Below are 22754 nucleotides of genomic sequence, written 5' to 3'. Positions count from 1 at the left end.
TACTATTCATATATCTTTTGTCTTTTTCTTTTCACCACCTCTTTAATTTTGTGGCCATACAAAATTGTTTTGCTCAGTACAATATTTTTATGCTCTTCTAGAAAAATACGTTATGCTTGAATTAAACTGATTGATGTAACATTTTATCTCTATTGTTTCACTCTTTACACAAAATACTTGGAAGCAAGAGCTAATTCACAGACAAAATAGGTATAGATTACAACATGGAGATTGTATTTTCCTCTTCCCTTCTTTATATGACCATAATTAGGTTATTCAAATGGTATCTGTGAAATCCAAATTTAAATCCCTTTCTGATTGATTTGAAGCAGGAATTTTACCTTGGCTCTCCTATTTTTTTCCAAGCATATTGTGCAGCCATTGAAGTACTCAGTCTTTCTATGGATACTGTTCCCCTTGGCAAAAAATGCTTCAGTATTTTTTGAAACGGGGACTGGAACACAGGTATCATTTCTCAGAAATTGCAACCCAAACCATGAGGTCAGAGAGTTTTCATTATATTATCTCGAATACAATAACATTTTGTATCCTATTATACTGTGTGTGTATTTATATATGTTATATATAGAATTAGGTCTTTGAGAAATAATGAAGAATATTTTCTGTGATCCACTGAATGAAAGCAGTGGATGCTGCAAACACATAGATATGGACATAGCCTTACTTTCATGAGTGAGTTGACCTGTATGACTGGTAGCTGTTTATGTTACTATGCTTTTGAGGTTGGACTGTGTCTATGAAATGGAGATGTTTCAGGTAACTGATGGAAAAACAATTCATTTTCAAGTGCATTTGTAGTATGACTGGAATGAGTTAAACAAGGGTTCCTTCTGCAAAGTGTATTGTATCAGTCTGACTCTTCAGAGGCATAGACAAGACCAGCATGGAAAAAAGGAGTGCCTGTGTACGGAGTCTCTCCTGAGTGTCAAGAACTTGTAGAATGCTCAGGGCTAGTTAGTGGGAAAACCCCCCTCTTAAGGGGAGGGTTAGGATAAAATGGCATTGGAACTGAAGTCAGATTTGATTTTGAAGAGACCATTCAGACTTGAAATAGGTTTCTATGGTCACCTTAAATCTAGAAACGTTGGCCATTTTTTACTTATAACTGTGAATGTTAACATCCTTTATGTTGATCACTTACATTATATGACAAACTTGAGTGATTTCCCTACTCATTCTCCTTTTGGTGAGATCGGGGGGGTCAGTTTTTATTAGCTTTCAACCAATATTGCAACATACCACTGTATCTTCCACGTTATTTCACTAATCCAAAATTCACATTTGCTCTAAAGGCAAATTGAAATGTGTCTCCAGACTAAATTATTTTACCCAAATACTCGAACTTGTTTTGATTGTGTATTCCTCAAGAGTAGTTTTTTAACTACTCTTTTAGCTATTTTTTAAAATAGTGGTTTATTCCAAGCCTGCGCTGTATAAAATGGCATTACAATCTTCATATCTGGCAATCTGGATGTTCAGTCATTTGAAGAGTGTCTTGCCTCAATTCAAAGCCCTGCTTGAACAGGTGATAATGTCGGATTGAAGCTGAAACAGCATTTTCAGTACAAAATAGTTTGTTTCACAGGTAGATTAATACATACACAGGTAGATAAATACACAGGTAGATTAATACATACACAGGTAGATTAATACATTAATAAGACTTTGCTTGTGGATAAGTTAGAATTTTTATACATACAGCATAGCTCACAAACCACAGAAAGAGGGAAACTGAGAACTGTCATCTAATATAGACCTGCTTCTCCTTTACAAGCATATACTTTTTCATAAGAATGGCCATATATATTAACATAACTCCATTTTCATTTTTACATTCATACGCATATATCCTTATATGTATATATGTATCTATGAAATATTTATATATAGCTATGCATTAAAGTATTTCTACCATACTTCATAGCTATTTTTAAGTGATTTGTTTTATTGGAACAGAATAATTGTTCATAAATGTAGTTAAAGGAGAGGAACAGAGGGAAAAAATAGCAGTATCTGATCTTTAGTTTACTGCAGTTATGGCAATAATAAAATGTTTGCTTGCAGAAGGCGGGGGAAGATACAAAAGTTTGTGCATACTGGTCTGTCAGGATGCTATATTATATTATGATAACTTGGTATTGTCAGAGATAGTACGTACTAATGTCTCAAGGGGGTGTTGCGAAATCTATTGCTTTCTTATCAAGATTAAAGTATCACTGTCCAGAGTAATTCTACCCCTTTGAAGATGGCAGAGCTGTGTTTTGTTTTTTAAAGAGATAAACTTCCTTTTGTGAAGTGGAAAGCAAAATAGAATTTAACTACTTTTTTCTTCCACTATTCTGCTTCTGTCCTAGCAGGCTCATGATGGCCTGGGTACACAGAAACTTAGTCACTTTTTTCAATTTTGTACTGTATTAGTTATTATAAATCCCCAGCAGCACTTCTGTAGGATTGAGTAGCTTGAGCTTTGCTGTGCAGTTTATGCCCCATACTGTCATATCTCCATAAGGAAGTATGGCTCACCAACTGGGAAATAAAACATTAAACCAGATGCTCAGAATTCAGAGGACAGGAATAAGCAGAGAACAACTGGGACCCAGGAGACTGAAAGATCTTGTGACAAAAAACTTAAAGAATGTCGCTGTTTCAAACAGTGGAAAGAAAAAAAAAAATACCAGCCTTTAAATTCAGTAGGCTGTTCAGGGGAAGGTAGATGCTGAAATCTTGTACATGTTCTTATAAATCATGTCTGTAAAGTTCTTAAGAGGAATGTACGTCTTGAAAAATATCTGATCAAAACAATGGAATTTGTAAAACAAGTAACATGTAACAGTCACAAAATACGTTTTTCAAGACAAGCGATATATTAATGAAGCATGCAGTGAATGTTGGCAATTACATGAAACTGTCTCATTAGATAAACTTATTTCTAGAGAGGTATAAATATGTATTATTCAAAAATGCCATTAGATCTATAGTTTAACTTTTAGGTTGCCCTGTGTGGAGTCAGTATTTGGACTCGATGATCCTCGTGGGTCCCTTCCAACTCAGGATATTCTATGATTCTAAAAGTATTTCTGTATCTGACCGTTAGGATTTCCTGATATAAATCCACCTTCTGCCTTGGTTGCTGCTGCGCAGTGCACAAGATAGAGTGGAACCATGTTAAAAACTGTTTCATCTTTGCAATGTATTTACATTGCTAAAAGAAAAAGTAACGCTCTTTAGACTGCAAAAATGAATACTAATTTTTTAGCAAGTCAGAGAGACCTGGTAGGATAGTTCCTCAGCTGAACTAAGGATTATTTTAAAAATTACATTCACACACTGTATAGTTGTGGGTCTTTTAGGAGGTGTGTACTGGTCAAATAGTATGAATAATAGTATGAATAATATTTTTCTGATGCTAGAGCTCCAGTTCATGTCAACCCTAATGCTTTGCCTTATTTGTGTATTTTATATCAAAATCTGAATAAGAATAAACCAGGAGGACAGATTCTGAGTTTTCTAGAAGACGAAGAAATACTTTCCTCCATCAATTATTCTTTCCTTCTTTCCCCATAAATCAGACTTTGTTGGAGAGCTTTTCTGAAATGAATAGTTTCAGGACATTGAGTCTCATCATTCAGACCTTAACCATCAGTGAGAGGGAGGATTATTTCTTTGTTTTAAAATGGAAAAAATCTCTGAGAATTATTTCCCCTTCATTTCCGTCTCTAAAGTATTGTCTAGAAATAGCTGCATCTACAAAATATTTTTTAAAATATCGTTTGTCCTACAACCTGCAAATTCTAAAAAAGTGAAAATGGATATGTTTTAGCTGATCTCCTTTCTCCTTTTTTGGGATAACTAAAATGACATTGAATATAACATAGATTGTAAATAGCTATTAATTTGCTCATTAAATTATGTCACAACGTTAACGTGATTATTAGTTAAGCAATTGAGTTAAGAACGTCTAGAATTAATATTACATATGCCTGCCTAATTTTTCTCCATGTCTGTTTGCCTTATGATCGTTTTCAATGATGCAGTCCCATGTTATTTTGCATGACCCCATCTCTTAAATGTGCAGGGTGGATGGTGCCTATTCAAAGCAAATTTATTAATGGACTAGAAACAAAAATGGGACTAAGGCATTGTGGTGCTCAGCGCCTCAACATTTAATCATTTAATGTTTTTAATAGTATTTAAAGACTAGCATTATGAGTTCCACTTCTGGAGCTGAATGACTAGGTTAGTTTCTGAGAGACCGAGGCACCTGGGGTAAGGATCCTGAGAACCAGCTCTCTGAGTACTGAGATGCTAAATTAATTAATAGAAAGCAACAGAGAGAAATGTTTAGGAGTTACGTACATTTACCTCAGGACTTCATTAAAACTGGAAGTCAGATTGAAGCCCTGACACTCAGTGTTCAGATCACTGATTTTAAAAATCCTTCATTACAGCTTCCTGAAGTACTTGAGTGCCTAAGAAATTGGAAACTTGAGTTCTTTTTATCCCAAGGAGTTTGAACCTGTGTTTCTAGCATCCTGTAATAATTTTCAAAACAAGCAAATCAGGTGCTTTTAAATACTCACGTTCATAGATAGCTAGTTTCTGTATCCTAGATAGCTTGGGCAGAAATCGGGCACGTAGGAGTTAGCCTAGGGAAGACAGAAGTGTTGGTAGGAAGCTTTTCTCTGGTCGTCCTACACCTCCATATCTTCTTTGGTGGGTTTGGCAGAGTATTCTGCATCTCTTGTGTAACATAAGCACCAAAATCCTGCCTCAGTGGCATTTGCTTTCTTGGGTCTGCCCAAATCTTCTGTGAAATCAGTATTGTGTAGTGCCATGTACTTTATGTTTTCCAAACTTGCATAGAAAAGAGATTATTAATTTTCTAATGGACTTTCCCATTCCATAGTTGGTAAATTCAAAACCAGTAAAGGTGTTTAAATACCTCACTGGCTTTGAGAGGTAGCTTTGTGTCTGTATGACCATTGGTGTCTTCTACTTCACAATGAATGTGAAGTATAACGTTATATATACACACATCTAACACACAAAGAACTCCTGTAAATAAACCACTTGAAATTATCAAAAATAGCAAGTAGTGTGAGCGGTGAGGGTCCTGAGTTTTCAGAGTAGGTAGCATTTTTCTAGCATTTATCATCAGAAGAATGTTCCCCTTCACCTCTTGGAATTGCGTACAGTCAGCACTTCTTTTGCAGAAAATGTCAAATACACATATAGCAGCTCTTTAGTGTAATAGCATTCTGACAGCATCCTTTGGCAGAAAATTCACTTGTCAGGTTCTCTTAAAATTTTACTTGTTTCAATGTTGTTCTTTCATTGGCCTCATGAAAGATTTCTTAGGCTCATGTTTTCTCTTCATTTTAGTGCTTTACTGAAATGAAATTGCTTGACACAGCTGTTCTAAGTCTTAAGAGATACAATGACCTCTAACTCCTCATAAGTGTTCCCTTTTCCAGAATACCAAGTATGTGGACAGGCTGGGTTTAGATTTCATGCATTAGGACATAAGATAATGCAGGCAACAGGCAATACAATAAATTGTACTTACATAGTGGAAACAATATGCAAAACCAAAAAATAAAAAGATAGTACACTCTATGAACATTTTTTTTCCTTATCATCCTATAATATTCTCACAGATTAAATCAAATTAAATCAAATCATTGGGATTTCTAGGTTTATTTCCTTGTAGCTATTGACCACTAAAAAAGAATGAATAATTGTTGAATGCTTTTTGAGGTATGCATAAGTAGTTCTAGTTATGCATTTTTACGTGAAAATGTGGCAATCATTAGAGAGCAGGCTAGAAAGGGAAACAAAATATGTAAATATTATAATGAGAATGATAAGCATCTTTAACATGTGAAATGATGAAATTGTATGATGCAACGAAGTAAATGTAAACTAACCAAATTTGCATGAACTAAGTAAAAGTAAGTATGTGTTTAAATGAGGAATCCTTCTTTATTTGTTAGTTCCTAACTTATTTCTGGAAGTTGCCTCAACTGAGATTTTGTGTTCCCATGAGGATCAAGTCTATTTTCAATCTCTGGAGCACAACTGGGTAGAATTTTTTTAATCTTAATTTTCGAAAGTTGCAACTTTTCTTGCACCCTCCAGATTTACCAGTTTAAGCTAACCTGCTATTGGAACAGGTTTTTTAAAATCAATCCTTACAAAATTTTTCCTCTGTTTAACTTAGTCATTTAAGAAACACCTGTTTAGCTATACAGGTGCAGTTTCCAGATTAGACAAGAAGTAAGCCTGACACCTATAATTTCTTTTTACTGTTTTTTTTCCCATATGAAAATGTCAAAATTATTTCTTAAATTCGGCATGGTACAGAAAACTCTGAGCATATGCCTTTTCCTTGTTTGGTGAAGTTCAAGCAGAGGTTAACAATATAATTTAGCCAAACATAAAAGTTAATAAATAACTAACAAAGCATTATTTATTCTTTTCTATTAGAAAGACACCAGTTTGTATAGCTTTAGTTTAAAAATGTTCCCCAAAGGGATCTTTCCCTACACTTGTTTCTTTGTTCTTCTATTTAGTTTCTTTATCTCAGATCAGAACTATAATGGAAGACTGCACCAACCTCTGAACATTTAGTGCAAGATAAGATTTAATTCAATCATAAAAAGACTTTCAGAACTCACTAAGCTTTTTATTCTGCAATTTAAAATATTTGTACAGCTATAAAATATGCAATATTATGGTATAACAATTTTATTAGAATAAATAAAGTTTTACTACAAAAATACGTTCTTACTCAATAATTAATTTTATGCATTCTTTAGTAAGTTTTCAAAATGTTAATTCTATTGTAATTGCGAGGGGTTATATAATCACTTACCTAGGTTCATGGATTTTGCTAGTTGAAACATTTTCCATTTAAAGTCACTAATCAAAAAAAAAAAAATCTTCATTGCATAAGACTGCATATCTAATGCAGCTTCTCTTGGTTTTTCGCCATGATTTTTTCCAACATATGGTATAAAATCACTTAGCTGCTCAGTTGTGTGGAAGTGGCAGAGAGCGAGCGAGTGTATGGGAATGTGAAAATAGTTGATGTGCATGCTTTCCTTGATGTTTATGTGTACTTTCAAATCTTGAACTTAAAAAAAAAATATGTATTTAAAACTATGTCAGGCACCTCAGTGTTTGAATGGAAAAGTACTAGTAAAGAAAATCCCTACATAGTACATACATAAAGTCATGTCACTGGCAATTCGTATGGTGCCTGCTGCTCTTATTCATCACTACATTAGTGTTTGACGAAGCTGGGGGAGTGGGTGAGGCCTCCGTATGCCCTTACATCTAATCTGTCCTCATCGATCAGGTGATATTTTCTTCTTTCTGAAAGATGAGAAGAGGGGGTTTCACTGGGGGGGGGGGGATGTTAATCACTGTGATTATGATAGCTGAGAGATGTTTTCTGTGTTTGCCATAACACGGTTTAAATCCTCATCACTTGAGGCACTTTGCATGAAAATAAACATTAGTCTAGTATTATGGAAAAATTCCAGTTTGGGAAAGATCCACTATCAAATCTGCATTTTTATGGATTCTTTTTCATTTTGTAAACTCCCTTACATGTTAGAGTACAAACACCATCATGTGCCATAGGGCAATCCAGAAACAGTAGTGTTGTTTAGACAAATCTTGTTCCTTTTTTGATATTGTAGCATTGATATAAAACTTAGGATTAAATTTGTTGAACAATGCAGCTCTTTCCTCTGAATTTCATGCCCAAACCACATAATTTTCTTTTGCAATTGAACACAGGTAAATATTGACTTGATGGAAACTCTCATGGTGCTATGACTCAGAGTTGTAAAAACACCAGGCTCATTATTGATTGTATTTTAGCCTAGGCTCTCATTAATGAAAAATTAGTATCAGCAAAAAAACATTTCTGATAAATCTAACTGTCTGGTTTTATACCTGTGTTTTAGAATTTTCATCAAGAAGTCAAGAAAACAGATGATTCCGAAAGCTTGTCAAGCCTTGACAGTCTTGAGGCTGGAGAACGAAATGGAAATTACACAACACCAAGTGAATCATCTTTGACTACACAGTGTGACTGTGCCCTGTACAATCCAGAAAAATCACAGACTAGGAATAATGGTTTGCTTTATATAGCTCAAAGTACTTCTTCTAAAAATATGCATCTAAATAATTGTCTGAGAAATGTAGGTTCCCAAAACAACCATAACTCACCTATTCATGATCTTTTAGCTAAACATAATGTTCTAACTCCTGCTGAACATGTAAACAATTCAAAAGAGGAACCATCTGTTTCTCACAGATCTGAAAAAAAACCTTCAGAGTTCTCTACCTCTGGTGAGCAATCTCTAAATAACACATTTAGTTTTCTGCAAAATATAAAAGCAGAAAGAAGCAAGCCATCTTCTGGAGCAGCTAGCAGATTAGCCACTGATCATCCTGTTTTCAATCCTAGCAAAGCTTGGGCCAGCCCTGACTCTATTCCAGGCGAAGGAGTTCAGGATCTGATGCAAGATCAGAGTTTTAAAATGACCCCACAAAAAAGCACTATATCTGTGCAAAACTCCAGCCAACCTATTGCAACATCTATAATCTTATTTCCTAATCAGGGATGTTCCACTGGCATTCCCAGCACAGCTGATACGTTACCAAAGGACAAAACCATCAGTACGGAGTTTTTAAAAAACACCTCAGGAAAAATGACTGAAACAAAAGAAGAGCATATTAAATGTCTTGATGACATTAATCCAGGATCATCTTTATTTCAGGACATACCAAATGCCTCAGTTCTGTGCAATGTTAAGCAACAGAATAACAAAGAGGAAGAAAAGGGAAACACAGTAGAAACTATGTCAGTGATGTCTGATACAGCGTTAAATTCTGGCACTCCTGCACAGCACAAAGCCCTGAAAAACAATATTCTTGAAAGAAAAAGAGCAAGATTATTCACGAGTATATTAAAGAAGGAATCTAAATATGAACCCAGTCCTTTCAAAGCTGTGGTTACGAACCACAGGATCAGTTTTGAAACTCGACCTGTGTCTTCTATCAGAGACAGTTTAGAACTGGCAAAAATAAAAAAGAAGTTTGCAGAAAATGAAAAATACAATAGAAAGCTAAGATGGTGTGATCAAATTAACCGGATAATAATAGAAAATAATGAAAAATGCTATGAAGAAAACACCAGTGAAGTATCTTCTGAACAGCTGCAATATGTTCAAACTACAAATAATGCTCCTAAGACTAATTTAAGTATTGTTGCTCAACCTTCAAACCCCGTGTTCGTAAAAAATCATCAGGAAAACACTCATGTATCAAAACCAAATGTTAATGCTGTAGAATCAAATAAAAAATACACGTCTCTGAATATGTTTATGTCTACTGGATCCTTTTCTGCTAAAAAAGCTTGGATGGTCTCAAAAGATGAAGAAAGTAAACCCCCAGTATGTAGTAATAATTCTAAAATTAATGAGGTGAATCAACTCAAAAATAAGGCAAAAATAACTGGAAGACCAAGATCTGTAAGAGCCCAGCCAAGTTTTATGCCCAAGAAGAGAACAGGCACTATAATCCAACCGCAGTCAGCCGCTGAAGCCAACAAAACTCTGAAAGCTCCAGGGAAGTTGCTAGCACCTCACCCACCATCCGCACCGCTGCCGGGAAAGAGAAGAGGCGAAAACGCAGCCAGCCCTGGGTGTCAGCCACTGCTGCCTTCAAGTCTTCAAGCTACCACTCCAAGCAGGAATGATTTAAATGAAAGGCATGTTTTGTTAGCCCATCAGGTTTTAAATAGAAACGGTACAGAAAACAGTGAGAGTATTATTTGTCGTTCGGACTTGGCCACGGCGATGCCTACACCTGGCTGCAGCACGGCCAAATACGAACCTTGGGCAAAAAATACTTGTTCTGTAAATAGAGTTCAGACAAGTGCCTGTCAAGATCGTTCAGTAACCTGCACTGAAAGAAAACCTGTTAACGCAGAAAATGGATTACATCTCCATCATATCCCAGCAGCTGGAAAAACAAGTACCTCCTGGCAAGGAGCGCGTACTGCACGAGCTCCAAAAGACCCTGCTACTGGTAAGAGTCATGTTTCTGAGTTTGGGGTGAGGGGATGTTCAGAAGAAAGCCTTTTTCAATTACATCACAAATTTATTTTCAGTTTAAACATCCAGCCTTTCCTCCATTCACAAAATACAGCCAGTTTTAACAAGTTTTCACCATTTGTCATTGTCATTTCTATTCTAGTGGTGCTCAGAGGCCTCTCAAACACCGATCCCCATTTTTAATAGCTCTCTACAATATTAAATGAAAAGGAAGTATTTTTCATAAGATTATATTCCTGACTAACGAACAGATGTGACAGGTGGTCTAAATAACGATATAGGAGGAAGCGAGTAAATTTATACGAGCAAGTTTTACAAGGTAACTGGGAGTCACAGCTGGTTGTCCAACAGTCACTGCCACCTGAGAGTGAAGGAAATGTAGATCTACCATGTTTTTAAATGCTGACACTGTAAATGCCTAAAAATATTAAGGTTTAGTCCCAGTAATGCAATTAATGCTCAAAAAAAATAAATTTAAGTTTAAAAATAAAGAGCTTCTACTGGACAAATTTCGCTGTGCTGCAAAGTATGCCTGATTTATAAATAATTTTAAGAAATTTTAGGACCAATCCTGCATTTTATTAAATATTAACCTTTGGAACACAATGATGCAGAGATTGGTAAAATAGAGGAAAGATGCATAAGAAATTTTGGGAGAATAAACTTTAATCTCCTGGGTTTTACATTTCAAAGTATGTTTCATGTTTTTTGATTTGCTTTGTTTCTCCTCTGCAGCCTAGCTATATTCTGTGCCCTGGGCAGCGACAGCATCCTTGTGCCTGTAATTTGTATGTTGTATGCTGATTTGTTTCCTATCGAGGGCTGCAGCTGGAGGCAGAGCTCCTGAAGCTGTAGACCCTGTTTCAGGTACAAGCAGCACTCCAAACCACTTAATGTGCTGGGATCACCCCAAGGATTGGCCTTGCAGCTCAAAGATACTTTCTAGCAAAATAAGTCATTCCCATAACTTAAAAAAACCTAATTTTCTAGTTTTATCTACAGTAATACATAGTTTTAACTAGGGAGTGATTCAGAACAGCTCTGTTGTGTGAGAGCAGAGGTAGGTGAATATTCTTGACCTAAAGCAGGGGTGGCAAATGAGAAATGTTATCTGCTTGTCCATTCTAGTTCAAAGTCAAACAGATGAGCTTAAGATATGTGTGACTGGCTATTTGATTTTACATTGGAAATGAATGAAGTCTTGCATTACCATGGCTCGCCCCCAGCAGAGATACTTGCCTCTTGATGTCCTTATTTGCACATCAGATCAATGAATTGGGAAATTTACGGGGTCAACAGTTGCTAGCGCTGCTAATCCTGCCTTCACTGCAGCTTTAATGCTACATCCCCAGTGTAGCATTTTAGAGGAAGAGCTGAGTAACCTCTTTTTAAAATTTGGGTGGGTGGCCCTCTCTCAGTATCTGCTTAGATTTCATGTTTTGAAAGTCGTCTTTATTTTAAATACTCTAGATAACGCTTAATGACTTACTGTTATTTGTTCTGTTGCCTGCAAATGCACATAGATCACCATGGTCTTTGTCCTGAAGTGCTTGCTATGAGAGACTGAATACTGCATTGTTCTTGAGTAAAATATCTGCTGCGGCACTATTACAGAGTTCAGTGAGGTCTGTGAGGACACTGCAGAAAATGTCATCTGTTGCAATGCTTGGCCAAATGTACAGAAAGAATAAGTGAGAACAAGATGAATAAATAAAATTGTCATCTGTGAGGATCTTCCTTGAATTGGGCTTCCAGGCTTCACGTCGTATATCTTCTGGCTGACACGTATTATACTGTAGCTGGCTATTAGAATTATTTTAAGTCCTTTGGTGTTCAATCAGTAAAATGCTTTAAAAATGTGTTTAACGTTTAGCCTGTGACAAACACGGAATTAATTCACATGCTTATAGTTAAACAGGGGTAGACTGCTCAGTATCTCATGCCCTTACAGATACTATTGCTTATTATATTTTTGTCTTACATTTCTCAAAGGAGTCTTTTCCTAGGCATAGATCTAGCATGTCTTGCAAACTAATTAAATTAAGTGTTGATTCATATCAATAGAGCAACTTTGGATTTTATTTTTCAGAAAAACACTATGTGATTACTAATACAACAAGGGGTTTCTCCTTTGCTTCTTTTTAAATTTTCCCCTGTATTCAATATAACATGATCACATTTCCTTTTCTTTTCAGGTGCTATTCAGCACCATTTGTCACATTACAATAATTCACCTATAACTAAATGGCAACCTTTTAAAGCTAATGTGTCCCATGTTACTAGTGATGGCAGCAGCCAGATGACTAGTTTCAGATCTGTTTCTAGGATCAATGAATTATTTTCTGCAAATGGTAAGAATTCTGCTTTGTTAAATATCACTGTAATAACAACTAAAGAAATAAAATTCTGTTAAAATCACTAAAAGACCGCTTGGTCTAATCATGAGCTGTACATTAAACTGCACATATAAATATTTATTATGTAAATAAATAGGTAATTTATCTTCTCACGTATAAATCAAGTAACTGCATTTACAAATGAAGTAACTGTGTTTACAAATGAGAATATAATATCTCCTTGGATATGTAGATTCCTGACTTGCATATGAAAACGCTGATTTGCATCTCCAGTTTGTATGCATGAAAGTTTAAATAAGAACTTAATTTTAATTTTGAAACTTGATGCTTTAATTTTGAAAATATATTATTACACCAGGCAAAACAGATAAATTTGAGGCACAGTGTCTAGGTTAGGCCTCTCTAGCCAAGGGAAAATACTATACAGCAGTACTGTCATTAAAATTAGTACACAGATGTGTAAACTAGTAAGATTAACTGCAAAATCCCAAGCTGTAGAACTAAGGTTTTAAACCATGACTTTGCCTTTGAATCACACCTGTGAGGCCACACCTGGAGGACTGTGTTCAGTTCTGGGCTCCTCAGTACAGGAGAGACATGGACAGACTGGAGACAGTGCAATGAAGGGCCACAAAGGTTATGGAGGGACTGGAGCATCTCTCCTAGGAGGAAGGGCTGAGAGAGCTGGGACTGTTCGGCCTGGAGAAAAGAAGGCCATGGGGGATCTTATCAATGTCTATAAATACCTGGAAGGAAGGTGCAAAGAGGACAGAGCCAGGCTCTTTTCAGCAGTGCCCAGTGACAGGACCAGAGGCAATGGGCATAAACTGAAACACAGGAGGTTCCCTCTGAACATCAGGAAACACTTTTTTTTACTGTGAGGGTGATGGAGCACTGGCACAGGTTGTCCAGAGACTTTGTGGAGTCTCCATCCTTGGAGATACTCAAAAGCCATCTGACATGGTCCTGGGCAACCAGCTCTAGGTGGCCCTGCTTGAGCAGCGGGGGTTGGACCAGATGACCTCCAGAGGTCCCTTCCCACCTCTACCATTCTGTGATTCTGTGAATCAAATAAACTGTGTGAACTATTACGTGTTTTCTGCACGGTGCTATGTAATCTTAACAAATGTTGAATCCATTGAGATATAAGATACAGCATCTTGGCAACAGGCATTTACTGTGTTGGACAATTAGACTTTGGGATTATTCTCAAAATGCAACTTATTTTCTAAAACATTACTTTTTGGGACATTATTCGATATTTGTTATATCATAGTTCACTGTCTGTTCATTCTCCCTCTTACTTGGTTAGACCACCTTGTATCTTTGTACAGACCATCTTTATTATCTGGGATTCAAAGTTGGGCTTCACTTAACCTGCTTATAAATGTCCACATACAATCCACATCTGTATCTTAGAGTCCTATGCTAACATGAAATTAAATATGCCTTAGAAGCGCTTGTTTCTCTCTTTTCACTATAACAAAATACATTTAGCAAGATCAGACGTAAACATACACACGGTAAATGTCTAAATTTGGACAGAGACATTTACTCACCATTACTAGTTTTGCTGCTACTACCTTTATATGTTTTTACACATTTTTGGTTTATTTTTGTATGCATGTCATTTAAGGTGTTCCTGTTACAAGACAAAAGCAGGTTTTTGACAACCACGAAAATAAACACAGAGCTTTTTCAGAACACAGAAGACAAAGTGTACCTTCTAAAAGATGGAAGCCTACTCATCATGCACAGGTAAATATTAAATACTATAAAAAATAAAAAGCTTATTTATCCTCAAAATGGAAAGAGTTTCAGGAATATCAAAGATTTGTTCAGTGTCACACAATTTTCAATCAATGTGCTTAGTCAGTTTGCTGTCACTGCTAATGAAAAGAATAAAACCAACAAGAATACATCACTGTATTAGTATACACTAACATTTTTGCACTTGAAAACATTTAGTAATATGAAATAATAAATAAAAAATGTTCAGAAAGTAGTATAGTCACCTTAAATTACACTTAAAATGTTCTTATAATATTTTTGATAGAACTCGTTATGTACTGTCCAGCTGAGTCCTGTTCAATCTGCATTTGATCCGGTACAAAATATGAATAACACCTATAAGTCTGATGAAGGTATAGTAACACATCTCAGTTCAATTCTTTGTTATATGTAAAGTAGTGACCTAATATATCCACTGTGTAACACCACTTATGTCTTTTGACATCAGTGATTCTAAGTAAGAAAGGGTAGTTCGTTGTGTAGACGTATTTTTTTTTTCCACAAAAATGTAAGATACAGCATCATGTGTCATGATATTGATGGTTTTATGAACGCTTTGCAACATATAGTCAAGTTTCATTCCATTCCTGTTTGTATTTAACTGTATGATAGGTGTGGGTATTATACATAACTGTATGATATGGACAGGTATTGCTTGCTATCGTTATATATTTCCGAAGTTGATAGAACTTGCTCTGATGCCAATTGTAAGATGCATCAGTGATCTCAATTGCATCATTTTCTAACGTATCGTGTTTCTTGGCTTTGCCACCTTTTTGATCTTTTAATGTGAATTTTGTGTTTCACAGACCTATAGTCATGAAAGCAAGCAGTATATTTAAATGTCATGAGCACTTCTCATTTGAAGTTACCCCTGTATTCTCTTCAGTTTCAGAAAGCACTGTTCAGTTTCTTATGGCAGAAAAACTAGCAAGTACACCAGTTGCAGAAGATGAAATCCTGGCAGCTATGGAAAGTGTGCAACCAGCCAGACAGCCCCCGCTGCTTAACAGGGCTCTGTGTCCAGGCATGAGTGCACTTTCAGTAGAAGAACAGAAGATTTTCCAGTCTCTTGATTGTCTCAATCAAAGGCTACAAAGTAAGTTTGATAATAAATAGGATCCTGCATGAAGTGATTAAGTGACTTTATATTTTGTTGTCATGGATTAATTGGGATTAAAAACATGAATCCTGTGATAGACATATGTTTCTTCTTATTGTCTTCATATTATTCTTTACTAAATATAGTAAACAGGAGATCAAAATCATGAAACTTTTCTTAGAGTCAATGAAATTAATTTAAAATAATGGTGACTTTGCCTTGGTCAAAAAAATAATTCAAGATATGACTGCAGGACACCTGCAGAAACTGTCTGAGCCCAGCTGTAGCTGTTGTTTCTAACAGAAGTTTGTCAAACTGTTCTTTAAAGTGTACAGGTACAGCTGTATCAGCATCACTTAGGCATCTGTTCCAATCTTTATCCATCTTAATTTTTTTGCAATTATTTATGCAAAATTACCCTTTATATTATACACCCTATGTTTTTGCAAATATAACCCTTTATAATGAATGGCTTTTCATTTCCTTTCTTCTAGCCTTTTAGGATGTTCCCCTTCTCCATGAATTCTTAAAGATCACAAATACAATTCTGAGATTGCTGCAGCCAAATCTGAATGTTTATGTGAATATCACTTGCACAACTATTTTAAAAATCTCAAACTTACCTGAGCATTCTCTAACCTGTTCTTTCTTTATGCCAGGCTGATTTCTTAGCTGCTTTATACTGCTGCTTTTTATATGAGCTGTCCCACAGCAGTTGACATTCTATTGAAGAATGTGGGGAAAAAGTCTGTACTTGTTCTTGATAATTTTTTCTCTCCAGTGATTAGTTAGTCAACACTTTCATTTGTCATCCTATTATAACTAACATATTCATAGAACAAACTTACTTTTGGGGTCTCTTCCTACTGTATGTAATGGTTAGTATTTGCTTTGACCTACATGATTATACAGGTCTTTCATAAAAGTTCCCATTAGTTTGACATAGTTTCTGCATTTTGTGTGCTCCATCCTGTATTTGAAATCAACAGAGACCTTGCGCCTTAGTCCATGATATCGTTATTATCACTGGAATAACTTCTGCTTGCCATTTTTGCTGTGTATGGAACTGCCAACTCAATGGCAACTGAATTTTATGTTTTCCTTGGACTTTTTCATATAAAATTTTATATGCCAATTATTTGAGTTTATAAGAGTCTGCTTTCTTGAAGTCCATTGATTTTATTTTGGTATTCTACTCCTTTTCCTTGTGGACTGCACCATTTCATGGTCAGGTTACCCACATTTACCTCCCTATTACTGGAATCAAACTAAGCCAAGACGTACTAAGCTCCTGCACAGTATCCATACGTTTCTACATCAGATGGTGGCTCGCTTGACTTTGAGGAAAAAGGCTTCAGTTTCCTGTAAACTGCAGCAGCAGAATAAAAGATCTTTGCAACCACTTAGAAACTTTCTGCAGGTGTAGCTCACAATTCCTGCTCCCATCAGACAGTGGCTCAGAATTTCATTATATCGTACCTCGTGGTTATTGCTTCCAGGCAAATAGAAGTGAAGAATTCCGTCTTTTGTCAGAGAGGAGTTTTTGTATGATGCGCTCAGGTTAAGAACATAGATATGAAAAGAGAAATACAAGAAAATAGAAAATAAATTGTTGTATAAATAACAGAGAAATAGAGGCAAAGGTAAATGCAGCAAAGGAACAGGGAGCAAGAAAGCTGAAGTTTGCAAAGTGTGAAAAGGAAAACTATGCAAACTATAAGAAAAGTACGTAAGGAATATGAAAGAAACAATGAAAGAATCGTAGGAGTTGACGGATTGCAAATGAAGTAACTGTGAAAATTAATGCCATACATATATATATATATATATATATGTATCCTAGAAAGTTAATTAGCTTGCCTAATTATTTGGGGATTAAAATTGGTAATAAGAAGCAGTGAAATTTTACAGGTAGACTTATAGGACATGTAAGTACATGCAAATATGTACCCGTGAGTAAGTAAGTAAAGTGTTGTAAGTACTTACATGTCGTGTAAGTACATCGCTTTTTTAAACCGTGACCTTTTTGAACCCCTGTTTTTGGCTTTGTTTTCACATGTTACCAAATTAAGTGACTAAAACTGTGTACCTTCATAGCAGTCTTTTTAATGAATAATAGTTAGTGACTAGCCAATCTAAGTCTGGAGGTTTTGTTGCCAGCTTAGAGTAGCGGGCATTCTTTTCTCTAGCTTTAGATTTCTTTATTGACACTAGATTTTTTTTCAGATAATAGTATCTAGCTGCAAATTTTAAAAAAACAGATACAGCATATACTTCAGCAGCTGTTGGTAGGGGAAAAAAAAAGAACAGTGCTATTAAACTACATTTCCACAATCTTTGGGAAGTTTTGTGTTGAATATTTGATTGTGAATCACATTTCTATTGTAGTGTTTGGTTTACATAATATTTATGATATCCTTTTATGCTGTTTTTAGATGTTGAAGAAGCCATTACCAGAAACCCATCTGCTTCAAATATTTTGCATATAATGACCCCTTTAGTAAGTATTTAATGTAAATATGTTCAGCTTTAATTCCTACAAACTGACCTTATGGCTTATTTTACAGTAAGAATATAATTGAAAATATTGACATCAATCTGTTCAACTGGCTTGCCAGATTTTCAGCTTTCTATTTATGTAAAAAAAAAAAATACACATACGAACTTTATAATACTGTAAACAGGCTTTAACAGTTTATAGCAGACTGCCTCATCCTCTGGCTTCATTTTCCTTTTGGAATCTGAAGACACTTGCAAAGTCTGGGAATTTCCAAGAACTTTTAAGGAATAGTAATTTAGCAGGGTCCATTTGAACTATATATAGCTCATAATTAATTTGTATTTCTTAATAATGTAGAGATGAAAGGGGGAATGATGCATGGTAGTGCGTAAAATAATTGGTAATACAATGAATTCTTACTTTGACCTGCAGATATGCCATGTTCTGTAAGTGATAGATATTGCCTTTCTTCAATAAGTGCTTGTATTTTGTTTCATAAATTCTAGATCTTGTCAGTTTGAAACAAAATAATCATGATACCTGGAATAGAAAGAACTGAATAGGCAGATGAGTGTCCACAGTACAAAATTCACATTTCAAATGTTCAGTTTATAATGCAGGAGTTAGTATTTATAATTCTGTATTCTCAGTCTCCTCCTTTACTATATATTTGTACTGAGGAAAAATATAGACAGATGATTGTGTACTTCACATACTTCATATACTTTCACATACTTCATATACTTTACTGGATAAACTGTTACCAAAATGTTAAGAGAAAATACTCTTTATTCAGAAGGCTTTTGCCACTTACTGAGTTTGAGACTGAAAAATCCCAGAAAGTATCCAGGCTCCTAAATTCAAAATGATCGCCTGGTTTTGCAGTGGGACTGTGAAAAGGACACAGAGCACATCATTACCTCTCTTCTTGTGAATCCTAGCCGGAGGTGTGACTTGGAACCTCAGCTTCCTCTCTCCTTCCTCCTGTCTTACAAATTTAACTCTTTATGGCTAAACAACTTGTAATTTTTTTATTTTTCAGCAATTAGTGTAGCACAGCTACCTTTATTGGATCTAACTGTGTTTTACTAAAGCATTTTTGAGCTTGTATGTTCTCTGGGGCTTTTTTCATAGCCTGTCTTACTGAAAAAAAAAAAAAAAAAAAAAAGCTGTTCCCCCCACCAAAGCATTTTCCTGGCTTTCAGTAGTCAGACTTCTTGGCTGGCTGGGCTGTGACAAAGCTTTCTCCCACTAATTCTTCATCCGCAAGATTTTTGTTTCATGAACAAGATATAAACACTAGACATTACTCAGGCTGTCCAGTCTCTGGAACCATAAGTTCTCGGGTGGACATTTAAGACCCTTCTTTCCCGACAAGTATATACTTAAGCATTTAAACAGGTGTCCAGCTGTAGATATACATTCAGATCTCAGGCACTGGCTTGGAATTCATCTTGATGATAAGAGTGAACAACTGTCACCCAAGTTCCCAGCTGCAGAAAAAGTATAGATGACTGAGATTTCATAAAATCTTCTGCTACGGGAAGCGATGGGAGTTTAAATTTTTACTTCACCAAGAGAACAACCTGCTTCAGCTCTCCTAGTTTCCAAATAAAGTATGGGTGTTCACTTAGTAATTCGTGTGAATGGCATTGTACCCTGTAATACCAACCTCTAAATCCAGATGAAGTGCACAGTTATTTATATAATGGAAAACAGATCACATGATATCATCAGATGATGTTCCTTGAATGTTATGTTATACATAATCACATTTCTGTTTATATACACGTATATCTCATTATTCTCCATTTCATTATAGAGGGTTGAGCAATGTACATCCTCCCCTTTGGCGAACACTACAATAGCCTCACAGCAGTACCAGAATGCCTCAGCCAGCAATCGACTGCAATTGTACAGGAGATACTGATATTATCTGCTCCAGGATCTGCAGCTTTATGTACCTTATATGTAATGTGTATACTATTTGACACTATAAAATTCGCAACAAAATATAGCTGAAAGCAGTAACTCAAATAATGAATGTCAATTGACTGGTAAGCATTTTTAGGATAATTAAGTCTATTTTATCAAGCACTTTATTGTAAAATTAAAAGAATGAAAATACTTCACATTTTTAGTGTTTGTATTGGTTGTGTAAATTTCCTGTACCTATAATTAAAGGAAAGGAAAACAAATATTTTGCTGCTTAGATTACGTATAAACTACCTTCCTAACTTCTCATGTTTTTTAAGATTCACTAATAGATCCTATTACAACTGTAGAAGATATGTTGTAAAAGTGATTTGATTATCAGTAAATAACACATGGAGTTTCACCTTTTATCTCTATATTGGTGGTGGTATTGCAAATTACTGCAGACTGTGTGTTGCCCTTATTCAGCAGCTACATCTGATGGCTCTAAAATTGACTGTGCTCCCAACATCATACTTCTCCTAGCATATGGTCCTGCAGTTCTCGTTGAGTTTGTTGGAGATTCCTGTTCTCCAGATTTTCCCAACAACATTTATCAACACTTGCACTTAAAGAGGAATTCTTCCTCAGCTCCTCATGTAAAGACCCCCAGGCTGAAATTGTCAGGGAATTAGAAAGAAAGGTGCTTTGGAAGGAAACGTACAAGTAATGGTATGTAGATGCACTTTCACTGAAGCAGTAGGGAAACCTCTCTACATCAATGTCAGCTTTAGGCTAAAGCAATTATTCTAGAAACACAAAACCGTAAGCACCCAGCTTAGCTCATCAGCAAAAGCTGGTTTTTGGTTTTCCTGATTGGTTTTACCTTTGTAATCTATATTACACAATCTCCACATAACGAGAGTTACAAGGAAGCAAGGTGGGGACAACAGGCCTGGAGATGAGGACTCCGTTCCTGTGTTTAAGATACCCAGATGGAGCCAAATATTAATATATTCTGCATAAAGGCATATATAGTCTAAGAACATGTCTGGGTGTCTTTCTGCAGAGCTAGAGGCACTTGCCGTTTTCCTTGCAAGTGGTTATTTTGGAGGGACAGATTGGTTTTGGCAGTCTTGGATTGGCAGATTATACGTTGATCCATCGACTTTAAATTCATGACAATTAACATATCACCAGATTTGACATGTTTGGTGACAACCCTGTCTGCGTTGTTATGTCAGTTCTAGATCAAAGGCCTTTTGTTAGTTAATTAGGATGATACCTAAATCTGTGAAGTCAGTTAATTGCTAAGGAGCAGTAACTTTTAAACTTTCTCTCTTTTGCTCTTCCTCTGCTGTTTCCGTACAAAGTAGATAAGCATTACAACAAGCTGTAGAAGGTATATGCAACACACAGAACTGATCAGCAAATCTAAGCTGGTAATGAGCTGCAAGAAGCCATAAAAGCAATTTGCTAAATCTCTGGATTGCTAACTCCATGTTAGACGCCCGATTTTCCCTTTGACAGTAAGAATTGTGGGGTTAGTCTGGGGGCTCAAGCACTACCATATTTCCACCAGAAACGTGCCTGAAGCCCAGCCAGTGCCGTCGCAGGGCAGCTCAGGAGAGCTGTGTTTCGGTGGTGGGCTCCCCGCCGTACCAGTGCAACCACGGGAACGTGCTCTCAGAAGGACACTGGCGTTTCTCTGAATGGAATGCGTCTTCCCCAAAAAAAGCAATCGAATTATTATTTTGCAAAAGTATTTTTAAAACTCCGTTACTCCCCATCATACCAAGATCATCATACCATTATCTTTAATAAGTGCTGCCATTGCTTAGGAGAGAACCAGCCTGTAAAAAGGAGAGATATGGAAAAGCTGTGCCCATCACATCAGTGGCCCATTTATCCGGGGATTAGAGCTACCTGCTGGTGCGTGGTGTTGGCCAAGACTAAGGCGAGCTCCATATGTAGCGAATAGTTGGCATAAGAAATTTTACAAAGGAGATTTAGGGAAAGATTGATTTTTTTCAAAACAATGTTTTGAAGAATGGAATGATGCTACCTTTCTCCTCTACCTAGGCATTGCAACATCTTTGGAGGAAAAGTCTGAGGATAGGTTCAAAGGGGCTGACTTCAGTCTGGAGCCTGTTAAGATAAACTGTATTTAAACATCAAAATTGCAGAAACTTGGTGTCTTAGGATCGCTGTTGCAGTCTGTCCTGACACTGCTGCCAGAAAAGGGAAGCTATAGCTGCAGTCCAGGCGCCTAGAGGATTCTGATGTGTCTCAGTACTTATGGGGTCTTTGGTGCTCCAATACCTGTAAAATTCCCAGCAGAAGACATGCGTGTGCCCTCAGAGCAGATGAACAAAGGCTTTCTGAGTTGGAACTCAAAACTGGTTTGCACTGAAAATACTGAGCCCTTACATCTCCATTTGTACGCAGTACACTGCGACATTCCAATATGGCGAGGATTTAATATTTAAATAGCGGGGGAAAGTTTCCCCACAGAGATTAAGAGAGGGGAAAGCAAATAACCCAAATACCAGAGGCCATGGATCAAAACCAGCCCTGCTAGTCAGCAAGCCAGAGCACCAGCTTAAGCAGGTTTCTTCCCCTATTAATCGGTTTAGGTGGCAAAAGCAAAGCCCGCACACCAGCTTGCTCTCTTAATTACACGGAGAGATTTTTTTTCAAAAACAGGTGCCTGCATTTAAGTTTCTAGGAAAATATTTTCAAATGAGTTATTTGATTTAGGGTTACAGGCTTCTACTCAAAGATAATGACCTTGTTTGCTAGATCACTTTGGCTCTTTTGACAACACTAAAGTATAGTTTTTGTTTAGGTGCCCAAGCAGCGTGACTCAGCCACCAGGAGCGTGCCCTGCAAGAGTGGACCCAGAGGCCGCTGCTGGATTCTCAGCACTTGTGAAG

At 36.4% G+C, this 22754-nt stretch overlaps 1 protein-coding gene across 2 annotated transcripts in view; it reads left to right on the top strand.

Moving 5' to 3' along the window:
- CEP126 (centrosomal protein 126) overlaps window positions 1-22754 on the top strand; it is a 43415-nt gene extending 20661 nt beyond the window's left edge. The window contains exons 6-12 of one of the 2 annotated variants that reach the window (XR_015704820.1): window positions 7998-10128; window positions 14148-14269; window positions 14568-14655; window positions 15192-15401; window positions 17840-17904; window positions 19727-19961; window positions 22667-22754. Coding sequence is in view for 1 of the 2 variants with exons in the window: in XM_087758001.1 (XP_087614127.1) it covers window positions 7998-10128; window positions 14148-14269; window positions 14568-14655; window positions 15192-15401; window positions 17840-17904; window positions 19727-19834 (2724 nt within the window). In the remaining variant the exon portion in view is untranslated. Of the gene's footprint in view, window positions 1-7997; window positions 10129-14147; window positions 14270-14567; window positions 14656-15191; window positions 15402-17839; window positions 17905-19726; window positions 20066-22666 lie in introns of those variants that run through there. The other variant, XM_087758001.1, reaches the window with a different exon arrangement.

The sequence above is a fragment of the Nipponia nippon genome, unplaced genomic scaffold (genome assembly GCF_047370975.1).
Source record: "Nipponia nippon isolate SJK-2023a ecotype South Korea unplaced genomic scaffold, ASM4737097v1 scaffold_2, whole genome shotgun sequence".
Lineage (NCBI taxonomy): Eukaryota > Metazoa > Chordata > Aves > Pelecaniformes > Threskiornithidae > Nipponia > Nipponia nippon.
This window is presented reverse-complemented; position numbering and strand designations above follow the sequence as displayed.